Here is a 19,979-nt window from a genome sequence, read left to right on the forward strand (position 1 = left end):
TGGCACCTGGACTCCAGCTGTGCCCCACCCCCACCCACCTCCTCTAACTCCGAGGATTTGGAGGGAGGGGTGGTTTTAAAAGTGAAGTAATTAAAACAAAGGGAAACGTCCCTCTTGACTGTCCATCCGCTCTAGTTTTTTCCAAAAGTTAAAAAACGTGGCGACAAATACCACGAGGTCCCACTTCCATGGGGTCCCCACGGCTAGCAGAGCCGTAGCGACTGGAGTGGACGGTGGCCCCAGGGGCTGGGGGAGGGGTGGGGTGAGTGTTTCACGGGGACAGAGCTCCCGTTTGGGAAGGCGTGAAGTTCTGGGGACGATGGCGGTGACGGCAAGACGACATGATCGAGACGTCCCTCGAAACGTCCCTAACGCCGCTGAGCCGGACGCTGAGAGATGCTTAAGACGGTCAGTTTCGTGGACTGTGTACGTTACCGCGATTCCTTCGATAAACGTGTTTGAAAACACGGGGATACTGAACGCGGGGCTCGATGCCCGCGGCCGTCTTTGGTTTCAGCTGCCGCCCGTCGTCCCACCGCGGTGACCAGCAGCGCCCCCTCCTTGCTCTCGGACGGTTCCAGTAGGACCAGGAGCCAGACGGCCGCCCGCCCCGAGAAGGACAGCTCCCTGCAGGAACCATCGGCCAGGCTGCTTTCCGTCCTTCGTTCTGACCCCAACCGGACGGGTCAGGCGGGAGGCGGTGCTTCTGCTCCGTCCTCTGCCGCCAGGGCTGCCGCCTGGGTGGCCGCCGCTCCGGGTTTCCGCACCACGGAGCCGTGCGCTCTCCTGCTCCAAAGCCGTCAGCGCCTCCAGACGTCACCCTCCCTCCACCTGCCAGGCGGCACCCAGGCCTCAGGCCGCAGACTCGGAAGCGTCTGTGACGGCCACTCCCGGGGAGGCCGTCGTGGGAGCCCCCTCCTTCCTAAACGTGTTCTCTGCTTCATCTCCGTGCATTGGAGCCTCTGGTTCTACGGCTTCTCAGGTACAGGACGAGCTGTGCTGGCTTTTATCTGGGCACGTGTCACACGTCCCCCGGGTATCACGGGATGCCTGCCAGGCCCACGCCTCGTTGGCCTGGCCCGGAGGGGGTGGTCCATGCAGGATCTCAGGGAGAGGGGGAGGGAGGCGAGGAGGGAGGCAGGGAGGGAGGGCAGGAGAGCAAGCGCATGCTCCAGCCCTGAGCCTCGACTTGCCATTTTAAGAGCGGTGCCGGCTTCCTGCACGGCTGGATGTGTGCCCTGCAAGGGGCTCCCGCAAGAAAGCATCGCCCCATTGGGCCAGGAGGAGAGGTCCGAGGCTCCACTGGCCACCCTCCAGGCCTGCCCTACGTTCCTGCCACAGGCCCCTGGTGAGGGGGCGGGGCAAGGAAGGTCCATCTCTGCCCAGAGAGGGATGCGCGGCCCGGCCGGTCAGAAAGACAGATGCGGGAGCCCGCAACGTCCTGGCTGCAGAAAGACACGTGAGAGGCGTCCACGCACGGTTTGGACAGAAGAGGAAGCTTTGTGTCACCCAGGGATCTGAGACAAGGGCTCTGGGACGGGTTGTGACTTGGGAGAAACCAGTGCCCTCTGCTGCCCTGAAGGGGAAGGCGATTCTCGCCGGCCTGGCCCCTGGCACCGGCCACACACAGAGGGTCAGAGGCTTAAGGAACAAAGGGCCTCTGCCTTTGCAAAGGAAGAGAACAGCCCCTGCCCCCGCCCCCACCCCCACTTCCCCACCTCCCCCACTCTACCCCCACTTCTTACCCCGCAGCATAGCTGGGGAGTTAATTCTTTCACATAACCAACGGCTGCTTCCCAGCGGTCCCCTGGCGCTGGCTGGCTCTCCTCAGCATGCAGGGAACAGAGGGGCCTGGATGCTGCTTTGAAAAAAGTGTTCCTATGAATGACAAAAGCTGAGTATTCTGTTCATGATATTTGTTTTGTTTTGTTTTTTAGAACAAAGCGGTAAGGCTCAGGTGCTTTCCTTGTTTTTTATTAGTTGTGTCTTCGGTGTATTTCTGAGAATAACAATCTCCCATGATTTATTTCTCACTTGCTTCGGGTACAAGAGGCTTTGTCACTTTTCAGGCACCATCAGGAAGAAGTGGCCTCGGCAAAGACTAGGACCTGAGCGAGACCGAGGTTTTCTGAGGTTTACTTGGTATACGGAAAGTGACAGGAAATTAGCCCAAGAGCCTATGGCAGCTGTGTGTCCGAGGTCCCTTTGCTTGGAGCAGGAAAGGCTGGCTTTATTTTATCTTGTCCGTTTCATTTGATTGGGTTTTGCCGCCGAGGTGGTCTGAGGCTAGAATGTGCTGGAATGTCTCTTCAAGGCTGGATCTGGGGAAACACAGTGACCGTCTGCCTGGGCTGTGGCGCCCGCGTCCACCAGTGCGGGCGTCACCGACGACCTGCCTAAGGGGAAGCGAACTTGGCCACGTCTGGGTCCGAGATGTGCGTGTGGTGACAAACTCCTACATCGCCATTAAAAATGCATTTGGAGAGGCTTAACAGCCATGCCCGAGATAAATATCTCCACTGGCTCTTAAACCTTAATTAAATGTTTTAGTATTAATTGCTATTTATTTAAGGGGCAAGAAGAGCCTTGGTAAATCCGCGCGACCCTTCTGGTGGCTCTCCGCCAGGCTCGTGCCCAGGCATTAATTGCGACAATGGGGACACCTAGGCCCCAAATGTTTTGCTGTCAGCGAGTGATGAATGGCCGGCCGACAGGCGGCAGCAGAATCTGCAGTGTTTATCAAGGACGAATGAGGCCGGGTGCGTAGCCTGCCTGGGCCCGTCTGTGGGGCGTGGAGGTGGCAGGAGCGAGCTGTGGCTTTGCGTCCACCGTTGAGGTGGCCGAGCACAGTGGGCTCAGACCAAGTGCCGGGGCTGCTGTCCCCTGCGCAAGCCACCCACCCGGGACCCACGGCAAGAGGGTTGGCTCTGCGGACACGCTCCCTCCTGTGGATGCAGGGGGGCCCCAAGGAGCAGCAGTGTCCAGACACCGTGCCACCCTGGAGCCAGGTGGCCCAGGGGTGCCCTGCCCCCACACTGACACCCTGACTGACCTCGGGCGAGGCTCTTTGCCCCTCCGGGCCTCACCTTCCCCGCCTGTAGATGGGGTTGCATGAGGACCGAGCGAGCTCCAGGACTTCAGGAGTGCTCGGACAGGTGGCAACCCTGGAACATAACGCTAGGCGGGTCGTTCTGTCCACAGGACGCGAGGTTGCAGGTTTGCCGTGGAGCGACGCGCTGTTCACTAGGATTGGGGCTGGGAACGGACTGATCCGGTCCTGCTTCTGCTTCTTGAAGCAGCCGGCTCCTCCGGCCCCAGCTGAAAGCCGCGAGCGGAGTCACCGGCAGGCCCCCCCTCCCGCCCCTTGCGCCCCAGAAAACGCCTCCCGCCCCGGGCCCCTCAGCCCACTCTGACGATGGCGTTGCCCGTTCAGTCCCCAGACGCCAAGGTGAATGGAGTGAGAGTAAGTGTTTCCGAATGTCGATCGGCGTCCTAGATGCCCCGCCCTGGGGAGGGGTCCGAGGTCACGCTTAGGAGGAATATCTGGGGGGCCAAGAAGCCCTCGATGGGGGAGACAACGGGGAGCCTTAGAAAAACGCGGCCTCCAAAAGAAAAACAAAGTGAAAAAGAAGCAAACTCGGGGCGTGCGCCCTCAGGCCGGCAGGGTGCGGCCCTCCCCGCAGCAGCCCCAGGCCCAGGGCCTCGGCACCCAAGAAAGCGATTCAGCCTCCGCATTAAAGTTAATGTCGTTGAAAGCCGCCGAATGTTCCCAGCCAGCGGAGCGAGGAAAATTCATCCTGTTTTGCTGCCTCTTTCTGGCTTCCAATTAGCCGACATCTCGGCTCTTCACTTTCTTTATCATTTTCTTTCTTCTCTCCTATTTTTATATTTCTAATTCGTATTTTAATTCCGCCGTGCGCCAGCCTCGGCCCGTGCAGTGACCGGGGACCGAGGCGGGATGCTTGTCCGCCCAGCCAAGGCCCCGATGGCTTCCTGCGATTGTAGCTCCTCCCCAGGACCGATCGTCCCGTCCCGCGGGCCACGCCTGCGGCAGTCTTCCCTGGGGACCGACTGACCGGCACGGACAGAAACAGCCACAGTACTGAGTCGGGGTACGAGGGTGTCTGTTACTCCCCGCGCTGGGACGTGGGGACGTTTCTAACGAGGGCAGCAGAGAGAGAACACACGCCCAGGCCTCTGGTTTTCTCAGCAAGGTAACGCCACTGCAATGCCACCGCCTTGTCACCGTGCGGGAAGGGCTCCCCGTCCCCCCAGAGGGAGGACGGGGGAAGGGGACACCAGGCAAAGGGAGAAAAGGGTCCGCGTCCGAACGGGAGGGAGGTACATACCGTGAAACAGACACATGGCGTCTGCCCTGCCCCCGGGAGGTGAAAAGGACTTCGCCAGTCAGCAGGAGATTTCAAACCACTTCTCAGACACGAAGGCCACAGGAATGAGGTGCCGATCGGAGGACGAGGGTCTGCGGGGTACAAAACGGGCTGCACGTGCCGCGGCAGGAAGCCGCCTTCTCCGCCCCCCCCCCCCGATGGTGACGTCCAGCCTGGACCCCCCGGGCCTTCGGCGGGGAAGGGACCCGCCCCCTCTCCATGCCGGCACACCCTGGCCAGCCTTGCAGGACACGGAGCCTGAGGGGTCCCTGCGCAGGCCGGACGCCTGGTGTCCCAGCACAGCTCGGCCACCTTCAGATTTTCATATTTCAAGTGTGGGACAAGCACAAAGCTCAGGGTCTCTGCCCGTGAGAGCAGAGACTCAACCTACGGTGTCACACGCAGAGACAGGGCCAGGCCACACTCCTGACACGCTTCCCCGTGTTTTGTCACCTTTGAGACTAGGCTACCAAGGCCAGTGAGAGCCGGCAGAGGGACCCGAGGCCAAACGGCACGAGGCTTCTCCATTAGCGCTCTCACTCTGCATGCGACACGGGGGCAGAGAGCAGACAAAGAGAAACGACGGTGACGGAGGGACCGCCCGCTCCCCGCCCCCCGCGGCCAGGGCTCCTGTCCAGACCAACACGCACGCAGCGCGACGGTCCGCAAACTCCTCTGCCGCGTCTCCCGAACTCAGCCCCTCCTTCTCCACTTTCTGCCTCCGGGATGGGGACGCCTGGGACAGCACGGGGCGGGGTCTGAGGGGGGACACAAGATGTGGGCAGCAAGGAGTGTTAGGAGGAGGACGCGCCGTCCCCACAGACGGGACGAGGCTGCGGGAGCTCCGGGCGCTGCAGCCGGAAGCCCCGCCCCCACTCCGGGTCTCCCGCTCACTTCTGAAAGACGCCCATTCAGCCCCGTGTCCCCAGACGCCAGTCCCACCGACAGTGGCCCCGTCAAGCTGGCCTGGTGTGCTACTCATTTGCCCCCAAGATTAATTTGTCGGAGAAATGTTTTTAATTCATAAAGTGATGCATGAGTACGTGCTCACTTAGAAAAATAGCTCGTGGATGCTTCCATCCAATTCCGGACAGACCTTCAGCAGCCGACTCGGGGATTCTGAAGTCGTCCCGGGCACGGGTTCAGGGCCACGTCTCCCTCAAAGGGTGACGCGTGAGTAATAAGAGAGCAGCATTTGCGGGCCGGGAGTCCGGCCAGAACTTGCTATTTTTGCCAGACTCGCCGCCGACATCTTATTCAGAGAGCGCGGCCGGGCAGGGCCGGTGGACACCGGCTGATGGAGTTAGGAGGCCGCGGCCGCAGAGCTGGCTTCGGACTCCGGGCGGGTCACCAGCTCGGCCCGCACTGTGGGGCGTCGGGGTGGGAAGGCGCCCTGTGTACCGCCCCACGGCAGGTCCAGAAGGGACTCTGGCGGCTGCCGCGGCCCCTCTCTTGGTGGCGAGACGCCTGTTCACCCCGCCCCTCGACTGCATCCGAGTGGACCCTCGGACACCCGTGGACGATGCGCCCCTCCCGCCCGACGCTGCGCCACCAGGGGCTTGCGGGGCGGCCCGGCCCCAGCTCAGCTTACCGGTTCCCGTTGAAGGTGGACTTGTACTCCCCCGCCGAGTGCAGCGTCTCGTCGGTGTACACGGGCACCGACGCCCGCACACACTCGTGTGAGCACTGCAGGGTCTCGTTATAGGCCGTGAATATGTCCAGGCTGCTGGGCACCCGGGCGGGCGTGAAGTCCGTCAGGTTCTGACAGCTCTCTTCCTGCTGGTTCATCTTCCGCTGGTGGCTGTTCCTCCGAGTGTTCCCGCTTTGGGCACAGCTGGAAGAGAGAGGGGGCGGGGTGGGGCCGGAACCCCCAAACGCGGCTCCGGCACCGACGCTGCTTATATGTCACTGAACATCACGCGGTGATTCCCAGCCTCTTCAGAAAGATGCCCCTCCGTCCAGCAATCGGCACTTTTTTTAAAAACAGAATCTGAATTTTAAATATGGCCATTACTGTAGGGAGGGTTGTCAGGTGAGTGGCTAGGCCGTCCTACCCCGAGCCGAGGCCTCGTTTGGCCAAAGAGTGTCAGATGCAGAGGGTGCTGCCTGTTTCTCCAGGGAGGCCTGGTGGGGTGAAAACTGGCGGGTCCTCATGGGGAAGCGTTTGGGCACAGGTTGGGGTGCCCTGATCATCCGTTTCAGAATGGAGCATGCACTTATCTCTGGAGACAGTAGGGAGCCCCACTCGGCCACACATACAAGTTGGAAATACCACTAGACGTCTGTCCTTCACCCCCATCAGGTCGATGGAGAGGACTATCCTGTGGGCCCAGAAGACACCTGTCCCCGTCCCTCGGGGCCACAGAGGCTCCCAGATGCCACAGAGGAAGGAGGACGGGCGGGGAGTCCGATGACGTGACCATCATTGACCCCCTCCCTGCCCCCAGGTGTCACTCTGGCAAGCTCACAGGGAAGTCCCATCCCCACGAAAGAGACAGCTAGGAGGAAATGTGGTGAGCCCCACTTTGGGGGACCCTCAGGGCACCAGTGCCTCTTCCCCCCGCTCCCCCGCTCTACCTCGGAGCTTATGCAGATGAGCAGGCTGCAGGGCAAGGCGGGGTTTGTGGCCTGCCTGCCTGTGACTAGAGGGGAACCCCGATTACCGGCACGGGAGCCCCATTAATGAAGGTGAGAAGGTGCACACCACAGCCAGGGACCCCAGGGTCACGGAGCCCACTAGTCCGTCTCCTGGGCTGTCTTCTCCGAAGACTTTTCGGAAGGTTTGCCGCAAACCCGCACGTGGGGGAAAGCCAACAGGAAGATGGCCCGCTCGTCACACAGCGGGTCCCACGTCTGCTGTCTCCTCGGGGCAGGGGCTTTGCCTTCGAGATGGTCGGTGGGACGTGCCGGCCGTGCTTCCGTGTGGCTGGCCCCGCCCTCGGACCCGGCTGCGAGCCGAGGGCTGTCCTCATCACCTGTCCCAGAAAACGGCCTGGGCCCCGGGCTTGCTGGCCATCGCTGGTTCGGTGTGAGGCCACCCTCTCCGGCCTCCCGCAGTGCCGGGGCCTGCCGTCTGGGGCACTGTGGCCGTCAGGCCCGCGGGCAGCTCTCGCCCACCGGCCCCTGCGGGAGCCGGGGAGCACCTGGGCGGTTATGCCCTAGGGGAGCCACTCGGCTGGAGGAGTGGCTGCAGGCAGGCGGGGGTCACCAGCAGCTCCCCGATTTTCCCAGGGGTGTAGCAGGTGTGTACACCCAGCAAGGCCAACCTCAAAATAGGCCAATTTCCAGGAGGAAATAGGCAAAGACAGGCTGCCTGGAGCAAAGCGGTAACCTAATTCAGCAGACTCAGAGCGGCTGGCCGAGGACGGAAGGCTGGCCCAGCGTCAGCACCTGTGACAGCACCTGTGACAGCCGGGGACGGTACGGGGCAGGCTCGGACCGCGCCCAGGCCTCTGGTGGGAAGTAAACAGGGTGGCCCAGGTGGCCAATGTCCAACAGTACATCCGCGTCCGAGAGAAAGGACTCGGAAGCAGAGACAGCTGCCGCCTGAGACGCTGGGGCAGGAGGGCCGGGCTCCCTCGCATTCTGCAGAGAATGTCACGTGAAGGGGCCACACCCATGGGTGGTGACAGGGGTCTTGGCGCCTGCGGCCAGCCATGCTGTCCGCTGTCCCAGGGCCCAGGTGAGCGGGGTGCTGGAGGGCATAGGAACAGTCTCCTGTGCTGTGGCCTGGGGCCGACGTGCAGAGCAGCATCTTTCTGTGTGCACCTCCCGGGGCCCCCCGGGCCCCCCCATTTCCAGACCAGAAGGGCTGAGGATCCTTACCAGTTTTTTAAGACAAGAGTTGTAATCAGAGCAGCTATGACCATGATGAGGGAGACGGTGATGGTGACAATCTGATGGACAGCCAAACCTGGAAACAGAGCGTGGGGGAGGGCACACGTGAAACCAGGGTCATGAGGCGTAGGGGTCCAGGCGGGGGGGGGGCATTCCTCTGTCCTGTCACCCTGGCTGCGAACGCCAGGCCCCTCTGGGCGCAGCCTGCACACGGCCCGGCACGGGGCCACAGAGGGTGGCTGTGGGGGCAGAGGACGGCACTCAGCCTCCTTCTCCACCCCACCCGGTGCTGGCGGGCGCTGTGGGCACCAGGGCTGCTCTCGCCCGGAGTCCAGGAACGGAGGCCCCAGCCCCAGCCTCTCTCTTTCCCATGGCTCCTCAGTCCCCGAGCCGTGACCTGGCCTGTAGGCAGCCGCGGAGCCCCTCACCTGGCACAGGTGAGCTCTAGCCGAGGCCTCCCCGGACCCTCCTTTCCCGCCTGCCTCCCTGGGCGAGTTCTGCTCTGTGCTTCTGAGCGCCGGGGCAGCTGGCCTGCAGGTGGGGCAGGATTTAGCTGACTCACTGGGGAGGCGGGGTGCTTGGGTCGTCGGGGACATCCTCCTCTTTCCAGAGACCGCTCCAAGCTCGTGGCCTGGTGGGGTCCCAGGGGCTGGCGTGTGGCCTGGCCCTGCTCTGTGTGTGCCTGTGCACGGTGGGGGAGGGGCGGAATGAGCGGGACAGGGACAGAAGGACCGGCCACTCCAGAAGCAGGGCAGCCAGAGCCTCGACCACGAGCTGTCTGCTAAGCCCCCAGCCGCACCATCTCCCGCCAGCCGCAGACGCAGGGGCGAGAAGACAGGCCGGCCGGCAACAGCTCCCACGTCCGGTCCCCGCCCCGGCTTGGTCCCTGCCGATGACACATCTGTAACATCCCTCCCGGGACATACACACAAGGGACACACCCTGGTGGACTTCAGTGGTCAGTTGGGGACACCTGGAAGGTCCAGGGCTCTGGCCCTGTCCTGCCGTTCGCAAGCACCTCACCCGAGAAGCTGGGTGACGAGGTGCGTGAGGGGCTGGACAGAGACCCCTGCAGGGGGCGGCACGCTGCCCCGCGTCCCTTCGCCTGGGAGGTGGGAGCGTCGGTCTCTCTCCACTGCTGGAGCGCGATCCTGACGTCCACTGCAGAGTCCCACCCGTCACACCCAAGGGACCCGGTGCGGCCTGGGCGAGAATGGCCACGTGTGGGTTCCGGCGTGGAGGGCTCCGAGGGCGAGGGTTTTCCGGCAGCCTCCCAGGGACACGGTCTCGCAAACAGATGTCCCTTCTCTACTGAATACGACCCTCGTGTGTGTCGGGGGGATTGCTAATAAATGGTTCTCTCCCGCTGTCAGCCCCTCTTCCGTTTGTCGGCAGGGGTTCCCGTCCCGAGCCCACAGGATGAGCACCACTAGGAAAACTGGAGGAAAGAAACGATGTCGTGGGCATCCCTCATTCCTTCATCCAACGGCTCGGGAACCATGTATGAAGCACCTACTGTGTTCCAGGCAGTGCCAGTTTCGACCGGCTCGGCTGCGGTGCCCGCCCTCAGCAACGGCTACTCCGGTGCCCTTATTTGAAGTGGCGACACTCACTGCCGCTGTGCCCCGTCTACGGCATCTGTGGGAAAGCTCTAGACGACTTACTTTCGCCTCTAGGACTTGCCAATGAGACTAAGCTAATTATGTCGCATGAACCCCCCTCGATCTCAGCGACCACGGACTGCCCGCCAGCCTCAGCAATCCCTGTCTGTTTACCAGCCGCCCCGAGACACGACTCAGACACTGTCGACAGAGGCGACTGAAAAGAAGGCCCCGTTGATCGGGCACCTGGGGGATGGCTGCACTGTCCCCTCGCCTTTCATCTATGCACTGCTGGCCTGGTCCAGAGACCACCAGGCTGTTTTGAAGATGATGTGCTCATCCTGGGTCTGTGCTTCCTGTGATGGGAAGGAAGCTGGTGATGATGCTGATGCTGGTGATGATGGTGGTGATGATGGTGATGACGTATGGTGACGGCGATGATGGTGACGGCAGGATGCAGACGGCGATGGACGGCGATAGTGATGATGATGATGGTGATGATGGTGATGGATGAAGACGGCGACGACCAAGACGGCGACGACCTTACGACGACGGCGACTTAATCTACGGCTATCAACGACGACGCGCGACCCGCGCGACAAGACGACGGCGACGACGACGACGGTTGACCGCGGCGACGACGGCGACGGGCGACGGCGACGGGCGATGACGGCATTTCATCCATTTGCCATTTATCGACGGCGACGGCGACGATCCGCGATTAACCGCTTCGCGAGTGCGCATTTAAAGCGTCTTTACCATTGCGGCGACGGCATCGTGCGACGGCGATGGCGACGACGGCGATGGATGACAAGGAAAGTGCGTTTATTCCGCGACGACGACGACGACGATGATTTTATGCTTATTTATGACGCGATGACGGCGACGATGGCGATGACGGCGACGACGGTTTAATTTTACGGCGACGACGACGGGCGATTTTGGCGAGAGACGATCCGACGAACCGCCGCGCGAGCGCGGATTTCAAGTGACCAAAGTGCGATGCATGCGCGACACCAAAAGACGGCGACAAGTATCGACGGCGACATTTACTTACCGGGCGAAAAGCGACGGCGACCCGCGACGACGACATTTGATTTATTTAATTTATGAGCAAGGCGACGGCACGACGCAAGTGATGACGGGGCGACGTACGCGATTTGTTTGACGACTTTAATTTACTGTTATGCGACGCGACGCGATGACGACGACGATGATGAATTTGTTTAATTTTATCAGCGACGACGGCGACGGCAGACGGCAAGACGGTGATGATGACGGTGGTGATGATGATGGTGATGATGATGGTGATGATGGTGAAGATGATGGTGAGGGTGATGGTGACGGTGATGATGGTGATGACAATTACCACAGGCACGCTTGACAAGTGGTAGCAATTGTTACTGGTGTATTATTGCATTAATCCTGGAGATAACTCTCAAAGGTAGATATTCTCATCGTAAATTATGGAAGTGAAAACTATCCGGGCGAGTCTGTGTACATTCCTTCGATCATATAGGACCTGCCGGTCCCCGATTACCTACCGAGAACAGTAGCGTCATGTGGCTCCGTGCTCGGCCTTCCTCATCTCAGCTTTGGCCTTGACCCGGCAGCCTCACTTTCTCCCACAGAGAGACTGGCACCTCTCTCGTCTACACTCCTGGGCAGAACCAGCTTCTAAGTCCTGGAGGCGGGTGCTTCAGCCTCACCACCGCTCCCCGTGACGGACGCCTTGGGAGGGCTCCGGGCCCAGACCAGATGCCTCTCAGCCCTTTCCCGGCAGGTCAACCACGATCCCCACAGCGAGCAGTAAGTCTTTGTTTCTTGGGCTCAATCCACCACTTTCTACGTCAGCAGAAGTCAATGCTGATGGGAGCGAGTGACGTCCGAGACGCAGAGTGGGAGCCAGCGGGAGCAGTGGCGACTGCAAACACCACGAGGTCAGGCCCAGCGAGAGGCACTGGGAGTCCCCGCACGACAGCAGAGCACTGCCGCCCCCTCCCCAGTGGCCACAGGGCCAGAGGAGGCCCGGGCCATTGCCAGATTCTGAGCCCTCAGCTCGTCGCCAAGGGAATCCTCTTGGGTTGAGTGTCAGCAGTGGCCAGAGTCCTTGGAAGGGAAGAGTCCCAGGACCCCCCGCGTCTCAGATGTTTACTTCCCCGCCATCCTCCCTGCGGGCGAGGCCAGGGAGGCACCGAGTCTCCTCTTCCAGTGGATGGAAGCCGAGGACCAGAGGGAAAACCGCCTGCCTCGAGGGAAGCTCCAACTTACGACTCTAAGAAAAAGAGCTCAGCCCTTCGCCCGAGGTCCCTGCGAGTCTCTGGGCCTCTTAAGAAAGGGACCAAATCTTCATCATCTTAAATCCACCCCCGCCCGCCAACACCGCCAGACACAGGAGCTGTGCGACATATTATTGAGTCTATAACTGCGAAGTGGAAAATTAAAAAAACGGGAACAGGAAGGTGAAGCCATGATTCCGACGTTCGCCCTGTCGGGAGGCCCTTCTCTGCCTTCCGGGCAAAATTCCTCCGCAGGACGCGCCAAATTACGACTCGGAGGAAACGCCAGATCTGCGGGCTCGCGACCAGCTGCGGTCCTCAGGGCGTCGCACGGCGGCCACGCGTCCTGCACCAGCCTTCGCTCCCGGGGTCACTTTAAGCCACCGCCCGCCCTGCGTTTTCACGCCCGCCCGACGGCAAGGACTCTGACGTGCGAAGGGACAGAACACCTTCCCACGGACGCTCGGTGAGCTGGGAGCGGGGAGGAGGCGACCTCCGCTCTAGAGTCCCGGTGACAACCAAACGTCCCACTCCAAGCCCAACGCCCCGTGACCCCATCCTGGTAACAGACTGGTTAGGGACCAACTTCTTAGCCTTCCTTGCGCACGTTGCAGTGGTCCCTCAGCGGTCCCCTTTATCCGCGGGGACGTGGCCCAAGCCTCCCAGGGGACGCCGAGCCCCGGGTGCTATGTCTCCCTGAACCTGCACATCTCTGACGAAGTCTCATTAGTCACCGCAAGAGGTCAAGGACGATAATACCAAAACAGAACGATGACAACAACAGACGGTAATAGAAGTCATGCAAATGGCTTTGGGGCCATGGTCGAGTATAACCAGGGCGACTTACACCCGAGCACTGTGACGCCGTGACAGTCGACCTCATCGCCGAGCTACTAAGTGACCGCTGGGTGGGAAGCGCGTACAGAGTACAGACACCGGACAAGGGGACGATGTGCGTCCTGGGCAGGACAGAGCGGGGCGGTGTGAGATTTCATCACGCTACCGCACGACTAAAATCTCACACAGTGTTTACTTCTGAAATTGCGCCTTTAGTCGTCTGGGACCGCAGATGACTGCGGGAAACTGAAACCGTAGAAACGAAACCGCGGCCAGGCGGGGCGCGGAGCCCGCACCGCGGCGCAAAGTGAACCGATTCGGGCTTCGACGCCTGGCCCACGGGGTCTGCTGGGCCGCCGGCCTCATGCGCACGGGAGAAGGGGCCACGAGGAGACCCCGCAGAGCCCACGGCCACGACGGCTGGACGAGGACCCGACCTTTCCAGGTGTGACGTTTGCAGGAAGCAGGCGGGAAGTAGGGACATCCATGCAGACGCCTCGTCATTTCCTCTCCTCGGGAGGTCGCTGCTAAGGTGGCATCAGGACGCGTGAGCCGCTGTGTAGCGCCCAGTCAGCGGGAAGCGTCTGTCACGTCAGGCCTCCCCGAATGCCCGCGCCGTTCCTCGTCTGTGGGGGTCCCTAGGGCTCCACGTGGATCCCGGGGAGGCGAACTTGGCCGTAACGGGCTGGAGAGTAAGGATCCTCGGGTTCACGGGCAGGACAGCCTCGGTCACGGCTTGTCCGTCAGCCCCGCCGTGATGGGGAAGAGCCTCCGGGGACAATATGCACACGATGGGGCATGGCCGTGTTCCCGCAAACCTTTATTTACAAAAGCAGACGGTCGCCAGCTTTGGCCCACGGGCTCTCGGTTTGCCGACCCGTGACTCGGGGGAAGGTGGCGAGGCTTATCAATTAAATGGAAGCACACGGCTGTTTCGAACAATGGCCGAAAACCGGGGCCCCAGGCGCACCTCCCTGGTTCTGAAGATGACGGTCTTCGCCCCCCATCACTGCGGGTTTACCGTCTTCTGCCTTCCCGGGGGCCACGGTCAAGGTGATGTCAGAGAAGCCACGGCCTCTGTCTCACCGAGCTGGGCCGCCGCTGGGCTGGAGGCGAGGTCACTTCGTGCGAGGGTTCCCCGTGAGGACTCAATCCGACAGAACATTTGGTTTTGGGAAACCGAAACTCAGAGGGATTTTACCAATCCGGTCCCGATTGTACCAGTTTGATCCGGCGGCCTCAGAAACATTCCAGCCACACACCCCTCCTCCGTCTTCTCCCTTAGGGCTAAGAAGAGACTGTGTCTTAGGAAAGACAAGGAGTCTCAGATGACGGGAACCTCACATCCACAGGGAGCTGACCTGACCGGTCTACGGCCAGAGCTGTCCCGCCCCTCGCAGACGGCAGCGTTCCTGGGGGGCCGTCCCCCCAACTCCTCTCTGCCTCACTATCGTGTCTCAACACTCACACCGGAAACACTGATCCGTCGGGTAGGTGTCCGGTGGCCATTCGATGATGCGGGACGGGCCGCGTGGGCAGGGCGCTGCTCGAACAGCGTCAGCGCCTCCATGCCAGCTTCCAGGACGTCTTCGCTTGGGTTGACAGCAATGTCACCGTAAGGGAATGTGTACTCTACACCCCCAAGGTCAATATCGAATCCGTCTTCAAAGTCTCCACCACTCAGCCCGGTCCCCGAGTGCGGAGTGTGCCGTGTGCCGTGTGCGGCTTCTCGCCCCCCTCCCTGACAGGAGGTATTGTTCCTGATAATTTAGGGGCCCTTTCCGCTCCCGGTAATTGCCGCTGGATACTAATGTGCTGGGAGTCAGCTGCCATGCACATCGTGAAAAATTATACCCGGAATAATGGATGGGGACAGATGGATTACCCAGCTCTGCATCCATCAGTAAGGCTTTTATGCTTGTATTTGTGGAGACTCGTAATAAGACCGGGCCCCGGAGATCGGTGGGGAGGCCAGTCATCCATCTCTGGGTGGGGGTGAGCGTCCTAATAAACGAAACGAAACCAAACAGGGTGGCCAGCCCGTGGCTCGGAGGGTGGGTGGCCCATCCGGCCGGAATGCTCAGAGCACGCACGGACGGCGGCTCCGGGGCTCGCCGAGGCAGAGGGAGGGTGCTTCTGTGTTTCTGGTCGCTCACGTTCCCGCACTACGGGTCAAGGACGTCTTCAGGGATTGATGGCCGAGAGGTGACAATGTGTGTCCACGGTGCCCCTTCCACTGCAAAGGAACCATTCCTTTTCCGCAAAGACTGCAAAATGTCCGGCCCGCAGCATGTCCTCGACAAACAGCCTCTGGGGACACCGTGAAGCTCGCGGAGAGACAGCCACAGCCTCCGGCGGCCAGCCTGGTTTTCTGGAGGAGAAAGAGGTACCCCAAAGTGGAGGCTCATTTGGGGACAGTTGGTCACCTCCGAGGGTGGGGGGATTCACCGTTTAATACTGGGGTGTTCACAGCAAAATGAGGCCACCAGCTTTCGTGGTGGGGACACAAAGGAACGTGCCATTTTTCGAGTGACCCTGCAGAGCTGGCCAGGGGGCACTGACAGAAGTGCTTCAAATCAAGACCGCGAGATGAAGCGTCCTGTCGTCGGAAGTCCCCCCAGCCGAGGGCAGGGTCATCAACGAAGACAACAGAGCGTCAGCACGGAGACGGCCGTGCCGGCATGTCACCGGACTCGGCCTTGACCGACGACATTTGGGAAAGTGAGTCCTCCAGGAATCACCCAAAGGGACCTCGGAGCCGGGGTGCTGCAGTGGTGCTCAGTGGGGGACATCCAGCCGTGTCTGGACATGTTTGGCTGTCACACGGGGGGTGGCGGTGCTTCTACCGGCATCTAGTGGGTGGGGGACAGAGGCTGGCAGACGTCCTATGAGGCACAGGACGGGCCCCTAAGAAACAAAGCTTGCGCCCCAAACGTCAACGGTACTAAGGCTGCTTGGTAACCGGAGAAAATGCGTGACCGGCATTAGCACACGGGCGTGCACATGTCAGGCCGATGTCGTCAGACCATGGAACCTGGCTGGTGCATGGCAGGTCCTGGTCACGCCCGTGTGGCTGCAGAGGCTGGAGGGTGGTCCTTTCCCCATCGCATCCCCTCGTCTCCCTCCAGCCGGAGCCGGGCAGGGGCGCGGGGCTGACCCGCCATGGCCGCTGGAGGATGGAAGGAAGCGGGGCCCACTGGATCGGCCGCGGGCGCCGTGCACTGTTCACACCGGCTCGCTGCAACCCTGTGACAGGGGTGCGGAGGTGCTCCCCGTGTCCACAGGGAGGTTTAGGCCACACAGCGCAACCGGGGCCTCCCCAGGGCCAACCTCGGGTTCACCAACTCGCTCGAGGACCCACAGGCTTGAGCAAAGCCGCTACGCCGCAGTTACGAGTTTTCATGATGAACAGATACAGATCAAAACCAGCGATGGGAAGAGACGCCGAGCGTGGGGTCCGGGGGACCCAGGCCAGGCTGGCAGCTGTCCGTCCGCCCCAGTGGGGCTGTCCCAGTGATGACGGGGACATGCGCAGCGTCACTCCCCCAGCCTGCATGGCCGGTGTGCGGGGGACCTCGGTCGTGCAGACACGGCTGAGCTCCGCTTGGTTAACGAAGACCCCGTTCTCAGGCCGGGCAGAGCTCAGAGCGGCCATCGGAGCTGCGGCCAGGGAGGTTAGCCCTTTGCTGCACACACAGCGAAGGCCCGGCCCTTGCTGGACCGGAACCCAGGTGGCTGGCTCCGGACTGCGCAGCCGCTGGTGGGCGTCTCCATGCCCGGTGGCCGTGGTGGCATTGTCCGGGGAGCGCTGAGAACGTCACACGCACTCCGCGGGCTGGGGCCTCCAGCAGGGACTTGAAGCTGAATTTACGTCCCCTGCCACTGGCTCAGCAAAAGCCGTCCCATTCCTGGCTGGCGATGTCCCTGAGCTCGAGGGCCCGGAGCCACACGGAGCCCGGGCCGTGAGGGCCCCGCGGTGGCCACACCCAGCCGGACAAGGGCCCTGTTCACTCCTCAGCACCCACTTCTCCACCGAATCCCGGCCCATCCACGGGGAGCCTGGGGTGCCAGGGCTGCAGAGTTTGGGGAACCCCATTCACAGGCAGCAGCGCCCTTGCCCAGCAGGAAGCCTGGTCCCGAAGGAAACGTGACACTCGGAGCGAGGGCGAAATCCCCCATCCCCGCGGCCCTCGAACACGGCCACCCCCGCGCCGCCGAGGCCCGCCGTGTCCCCGCCTCGCCCAGTTGTTTGCCGACTCCTCCCAGGACGCGGGCACACGCGTGCAGACGTGCACACACGCACGTGCACACACACAGCGCGCGCAGGCACGTGCCGAACGTATCGCTCGGCCAAGCAGAGAAGCAGCTGACACCGGCTTCGAGCTCAGTAGCCAACGTGGAAATGACCCATTTCTTCCATTTATCTCCCAGTAGCATTTGCATATTTCAGCAACGGGCGACAGGCTGAGGAAGAGGGTGCCAGGGGCGGGGGCATCGCCCGGTGCTGACCAGAGGTCGGGGGCCCTGGCCGGGAGGCGGGTGGAGGGGAATGGCCACGTGGCGCCCACCAGCCAGTGGCTCAGGGAGCAGAGGGACTTCTCCCGGGAAAGCAGCACCGGTCTGGGCCTGGGCTCCGGGCCCATGTGTCAGCTGCGGAGCCTGTGACCAGATTACTCGCCAGCCGCCCCAGCTCCCACCATCAAGACGGAGGCTATATTTAGCCCAGAAAACGCGAATGGATCAAACCTCTAGGCACATGCCGCGGCTCCCCCCACAAAGCCGCTGCCTTTCCTCGGAGCCCGCACCCCACGCGGCCTGAACACTCCCGTCCTGCCCACAGATGGAGGGGCCGGGCCCGGCCCTGGCCCACAGCGCCAGTTCCAGGCACAGAGCGCACCACGCCTCGTTCCCACCGCCCTGGTCCCGTGATCTTGTTATTGGGGGTTTTCTTTACAAACACATTTCCCCGTGCCCCAGGCCCTGTCCGACTCAGACACACAGACGCCCAGACCCGGGTCTTTGCCTCCCCGGGGCCTGCGCCCTGGTCCCCTACTCGTCTGAGTGACGTTTCAGCATGTGGACCCTCTGAGGGAGCAGACCTGGGCATGACCCCCACAGCCAGCAGGCAGGACGCCGGCCAAGTCCCAGAGCGGGACTGCACGGTCCCAGGGGGAAGACCCCTGACCCGCAAGCACATCGCAGATGAGGACAGTCACGGGGCAGACACACGTGACAACGAACTCGACCTGGTTGGAGGGTTTCGACGTGCATTCTGACCCCGGCCCTGTCACCTCGAGCCGCCAGCCTCTGGCACCCCTCTGCAGGCTGCGGACGGCCCGCCAGCCCACACTGTCCCTGCCCCTGTCCTGGCATCTCGGGCTGAGGAGAGAGCTGCCCCGCGTCCCGTATCCAGCAGGGTCACCCATGACACTGCCGTCTGCACTCTCGCTGCCCTGCAGGAGCCGGCCTGTCATTCGGCAGATGACCCGTCGTTCGGCAACGGTACGTTCGACGCGCCCTTTGCCAAGTGAAGAGGGATGGAGACGTGTCTACGTGCTCTGCCCGTGGGGCCTCGACTGGCCACCCCTGGTCCCCACGCACGGCCTGACAGTCCCTCGAGGAGACACAATTGAAAGGTGACATGCCTCATCTACAGAAAGTCTCTGTCACATAGAAAAGCACTACGTGTCCATTCATCAACTGTTCGTCGAGGACCTACTATGTGCTGAAACTGGGCCAGACACTGAGGTGCATTTGGGGACAAAAGCAGGGGAGACCCCACACTGAGCATGCAGCAGTCAGGGGCTGAGGGGGCAGGCACCAAGCAAACGTGCTCAGGAATTAGTGTGTACTGCGCCTGTGACAAAGGCTCCAAGGACAAGAGGTACCACGAGGGCCTATAATGGAGCCAACCAGAAAGTTGGGGAGAGGGTCCCCGAGAGACTGAATCTGGGACCCCAGGTGCGACATGTCACCACGGTGGCCCCAAGTCTTCACCCTCCCTCCAGCCATGCTATCTGGCATGTCACACTCCTGGAGGAAGTGACTGCCCCCAGCTCTCGCCTCCGGGCTGGGCCAGTGACGGAGGCAGAGGCTGGACGTGGGCACGTACGTGGGGCTGGCTGTGCTGCGCTTCGATGTCACCGTGAGGACAGACCCAGGCCAGCCGCCAGGGGACGAGGGACATGGAGCCGAGCTGCCAGTCGCAATCGCAGAAGTGCAGCCCACAGCCACAGCCCCGGCCACGTGAGGGAACCCGAGGGGTCCCCTCCGACAGTCGTAGGCCCGGAGGTTGGGTGTGCTCGTTACGTGGCGTTCCCAGGCCACGGCTGACGGATGCGCCCGCCGAGGAGGGCTGAGGACGGTGTCCCAGGCCGAGAGGAGGATGCGCACGGAGCGCAGTCAAGATGGGATGAAGGAGGCGTCAGGGCAGGGAGGCCCCACCGTCACGATACGGGGGCTCCCGCTCCCCGAGGGCCACGGCGGGCCCCCGTCAGAGGGCGCAGGGGCTGAGATTTCTCCAGGCGCCACACCTAACACGCCCGGCCTCGCTCCCAGCGGCCACTCACGTGTGAGCCTCTGTCTCGCCCTTGGGGAACCCAGGCTGACACCTGGGGGGAGGGGCAGGGACGGTGACTCAGACGGGGTCTGGTCTGTAGAGGGAGAAGGGCTTGGGGAGGTGGCTGTGAGCAGTCCCGTCACCCCGCCTGGAGGGGCCGTGGCGGGTGCAGGCCCCTGCCTCCCCCAGAGGTCCCCCTCGGCATTCAAAATGCACGGGAGGTCTGTGCTCACATTGGAACAGAATATTCTGTGCACGAAGCTCAGCTCCCTCCTGGAGACTCATGACGCCCAAGCTTAGGATCTTCCAGGAAAGACCTCGGTTCGGAAGGTTGGTTTAAGCCTGCGCTGCCCAGAGCAGACGCGTCGGGACCGCTGGCCAGGCCGAGTCCCTGAGGGATTTGTCTGGCGGAACGTGGGCTCGGGAGGGGAGCAAGACCCTGACCCGCGCGGTGCTGCCGCAGCTGCTTCTCAAACCC

General features: G+C 62.1%; 1 protein-coding gene across 1 annotated transcript in view; it reads right to left on the reverse strand.

Annotated features, from left to right (window-relative positions):
- Nucleotides 1-4,348: 4,348 nt before the first annotated feature.
- AJAP1 (adherens junctions associated protein 1) overlaps nucleotides 4,349-19,979 on the reverse strand; it is a 100,329-nt gene continuing 84,698 nt past the window's right edge. Inside the window, exons 3-5 of the mRNA XM_039842366.1 lie at nucleotides 8,214-8,301; nucleotides 5,980-6,222; nucleotides 4,349-4,480 (exon numbers count right to left, since the gene is read on the reverse strand). Coding sequence (XP_039698300.1) covers nucleotides 4,408-4,480; nucleotides 5,980-6,222; nucleotides 8,214-8,301 — 404 coding nt within the window. The 3' untranslated portion in view covers nucleotides 4,349-4,407. The remainder of the gene's footprint in view (nucleotides 4,481-5,979; nucleotides 6,223-8,213; nucleotides 8,302-19,979) is intronic.

The sequence above is a fragment of the Pteropus medius genome, unplaced genomic scaffold, assembly GCF_902729225.1.
Source record: "Pteropus medius unplaced genomic scaffold, Ma_sr-lr_union100, whole genome shotgun sequence".
NCBI lineage: Eukaryota > Metazoa > Chordata > Mammalia > Chiroptera > Pteropodidae > Pteropus > Pteropus medius.